Consider the following 4,101-nt stretch of genomic DNA (forward strand, 5'->3'; position numbering starts at 1 on the left):
CGCGAGACGTGGTCTGGCGTACATCTACCTTGTTTTAGAAAAGGGTTCTGAGATTTATCGTACCTGCCCAACGCATAAAGCATTATACACGTGATATCGTGATATTTTCGAAATTGTGTAGCGACGCCCTAATCTGGGTGAGACCTGCGACTCGGAGGCGATCCCTTGCCCTCTATTATCCACTATTAACAAGCAGGCCCGCTCTTTCGCCAAACGCAGTTGCCAGCTCCACTTCGCTGCGCCGGCAACTCCGTTCGGCAGGGGCCGGGCCTGCTTGGCCTGCCGGCGGCGCTGGTCGGGCCTGCGGCCCGACCATTTCAGTCTCGCAATTTACTGAAGAACATAACCAAATAAATAATGTGACCGGTACATCACTTGCATGTTTAAGTAAACTAACTTCCGACAAAGGGCCTGCGGCCCTAGAGATTTGCTCCTTTCACATGACAAAAGACTGTAACGGGGCAACACCGTACTGGAGAACATAATCAAATAAATAATGTGACCGGTCAATCACTTTGCATATTTGGGTAAACTAACTTCCGGTGGGGGGCCTGCGGCCCTAGAGATTTGCTCCTTTCACATGACAAAAGACTGTAACGGGACAACACCGTGACTACACCCCACCCTTCTGCTTTGCTCAAGAATTCAAAAAGGTGAACCAGATTGTATATTAATTGTCAAACAGTCCTAAAACGACTTCTTGCTATTGTTTTCAATTTATCCAAGGCTCGAACTTTCGGGGGTTCCGACTGACTGACGCGACTACCGTCAGTCGGGCACCGACTGGCCAGAGAGCGAGCGGGTTGCCATGGTGGGGGGAAGTTGGTCGGGTTGCCTACATTCGAGGCTGAAGTGGCACTGCGCTACTCTATGCCACGCCCTGAGCCGGCAGTCGCAGGCGACTGAACGGCAGTCACTCCGACTGAATGGCAGTCGCGCCCGACTGGGCCGCCCAGGAGCCCGGCAGTCGGGCACGCGACTGCTCGGGCAGTCGCATTCAGTCAGTCGCAAGGCTCGAAAGTTCGAGCCTTGAATATATCCACCTCTAGGGCCGAAACAGTGAAAGATACGGCAAATCCGAGGGTAGTTCCTGATTCAGAATGTGTTTTTTTTTTTTTTTTTTGGGGGGGGGGGGTACTTCCTCTTCCATTTTACGATTGGAAGCCTCCTAGTACGTCATTATGTGCAACGTGGTCATTTTCAATGTATTTTCGTCGAAAAAAACACTCAAGCGCCCAAACCGTGCATGATACAGTTAAACGGACAAAATATTTGCCCTCAGTTTTCTACTTTCACGATTTACCCCTCAGCAGACCATTCATTATTCTTTTTCGTTCTTTTTGGACCAACCCCTATTTCTTTTTACCCCTTTTTATCCCCATAGGGGTGGTTGCGAGGATTTGCACCGGACGTTTCGTTGTCCAGGAGTGACCCCTAAGATACCCTGAAATTTGCAGACCTCTGGACCACCTCCTTCCTCTTACACGGACCACAGAAAGACAGACGGACAGACAGTCGGACAAGACAGACGGACGCGAGAGCGGTTGCATAAGCCAGCTTTAATGCTTTTTTAGAAGCAGAAAGGTGGGCTTAAAACATAAAAACAGTGCACCACTAACAACACTGTTCAAATGATTTTGAGTTTGCGCAAAGATTCACTGTCAACGACCGTCTCTGTAGCAGAGTTCTGATATGGGCGGGCGGGCTCCGCCCGCTGCCTGAGGTGTGCGAGAGAGAGCGACAGTCATAGGCGGTGTGCTGCGGTGCTGTGGCTTGGCGTGGCGGAGGCAGTTACCGGCCGGACATCCGAACAGTGCCGAAGTCACCTGTGCGGGGTCCGCGCGGGTCGGCGCTGACCGACAGCTACTCTCGCCACGCCAAAAAGGTGCCAAACCAAGCGGGCGGACCAACCGCCCGCCCCCGGGCTCGGTCCGGGCGGCCACCCGGCCCATCGACGAAGAGACGGGCCGGGCCGGGCGCTCTGGCGACGAGCGCTCGGTGGCTGGCGGGCGGAGCCCGACCGCCCATCGCAGAACTCTGCTCTGTAGGCCGGCGCGGCTGTGAGGAACCCCCATCTCCGCTAAATGGCCGGCCGAGGGATGAAGCCAAAGTGCTGTATGTGTTATTTAGCTTCAAAGCCGTTGAACAGTAATCAGAGAACAATCAGAATCCACACTAGCAGTGTATTGCGGTGAGCAGTGGGGTCAGGCTAGTAGAGCTTAGCGCAGCTGAGAGGCGCGGCTATGCGAGTGGCCACTGTATACATGAAGATTTTTAGGCGATCATTAATTAATCTGATCAACATAAATTACCTAGATATTTGGCTCCAGTGTACAGCAAAATCAGTAGCTATTGTAATGAATCGTTGTAGAATTATTGTGGCAATGTCCACACTGAAATCAAAGGGGGCCGTTAACGCGTTAGCGTTAGAATTTTCAGTGTTCATGTCATAAATCAGTCATTGAAGGTAGAGAGTTGTTGGTCTACTGTATGTTTCGAGGCTCGACTGGACACGTCGTGAAATCTACGAAGTCTTTTGGGAAAACCCAAAGGACTTTGGCAGTATTTTTCACGTGTGTTCCTCCGTGAAATCCCAGAACTTTTTATAACAGTGTTAAACTGCGAATTTTAAATACACGGCGTGTTACTTCAAACCTGGCCAATTCGTGATATAATCCACACAGAAAACCCTCCTGATTTAGTAACGCTCAAGGATCATCCCATTTTTATAACCACGTGCAATAATACATTTTTAAGGCAAACTTTTTGTGACAGCCAGTCATACAGACTCACGATGGTAATGTCACCTGAGCCCTCTGCAGCTTGATCTTCGCTTTGCTTAGAGACTAGTATGTTTTCTGTTTAGATGTCCTTCGGTGGGGCTTTGAATGAGGATGACGACATATTGACCAACAGAGCAGCCGTCAGCGAAAGAAGAATGCAGCGTGGACAAGAAACAAGGCATCATGAAATGACAATTCTCTGGCCCCATGTGGTTCTCGCTGTTACTATCCATCTGTTTGCCCTGTACGGGGCAAAGCTTTTCATCACAGATGCCAAGCCACTGACAATCGTCTGGTGTAAGTTTTGTCATCTCTGATATGACGGATGTAGGAAGACATGCCCAAGCATTATGGTATTCCGTGTAAGCTGGGCACGGGTGGTGATTTTCACTAAAACCGTGATATACTCGTTCCAAAGCGTCATTAAATCGTCTGGGTTGAACTGATAAATTAAGAGTTGAACTGCGTAAGGGACAGTAGACCTGTGTAACACAAAGGTGCGGGAGATTATTTGTTAAACAAAACCTACAAATCACAGGAAAACTGACTCCCTCTAATTGAAAAACGATTGGGCTACAATATAATACATCGTAAAAGAGTGTTACCCTCCGGCACGAAAACTAAGAACAATTTGTGACTTACTTTTAAAGGATGCCCCCACGGTAAAAACAATGCCTCAATTTTTAAGGAAAAAGGTAAGACTTTAAGGAACTCCAGTGTTACAGGAAGAGTCCTCCGATCTCGCCTCAAATTTTGAGGAATATTCACAGAAAATGAGGAAAAATACCACATTCCTTCACTAGACTTCTCGAAATCCGAGGTGTGTCAAGCCAGGGGAGTTCCTTAAAGTTTTTCCTTTTTCTCTCAAAAAATGAGACATTGTTTCTACCGTGTCGATGGCGTGGCGAGATTGATTTTTAAGTTAAAGTTTTTAGGTTCTTTTTCAGCTTGCATTGTTTGTCAAACAGTCTTAAAACTGGACTTTATGCCAGTTTTTTTAAGGGGGCAGAAATGTGAATTGGAAATGTTTGCACGAATCGTCAATACATAAAAACTACACGCCGTATCGATTTACAATTAACGATGTATTAAGAGCATAGATGGATGCTGATTTTGCCGTTGGTGCCGGTGCGTGCACTCCCAAGGAACATGCCGACCTTCGCCTTCAGATGAAACGATTCAGTCCCTGTAGGTGTGAACGATTGTAGCGCAACGGATGGGTTTGCAACTGTCAAAAAAACTGCCAGTGACTCTTAAAAGATGCCGCTAGTGGTTGACCTGTTTCTTTCTTTTTTTTAAATAAATTAATTCAAAATGA

The 4,101-nt window shown here is 47.9% G+C and overlaps 1 protein-coding gene across 1 annotated transcript in view; it reads left to right on the plus strand.

Annotated features, from left to right (window-relative positions):
• Window positions 1-4,101, plus strand: part of LOC113214757 (acyl-CoA Delta-9 desaturase-like) — a 25,259-nt gene that overhangs the window by 1,105 nt on the left and 20,053 nt on the right. The window contains exon 2 of the mRNA XM_026434220.2: window positions 2,867-3,080. Within this exon, the coding sequence (XP_026290005.1) occupies window positions 2,867-3,080 (214 nt within the window). The remainder of the gene's footprint in view (window positions 1-2,866; window positions 3,081-4,101) is intronic.

Source organism: Frankliniella occidentalis, unplaced genomic scaffold (assembly GCF_000697945.3).
Source record: "Frankliniella occidentalis isolate FOCC.00 unplaced genomic scaffold, Focc_3.1 Scaffold254, whole genome shotgun sequence".
Taxonomy (NCBI): Eukaryota; Metazoa; Arthropoda; class Insecta; order Thysanoptera; family Thripidae; genus Frankliniella; species Frankliniella occidentalis.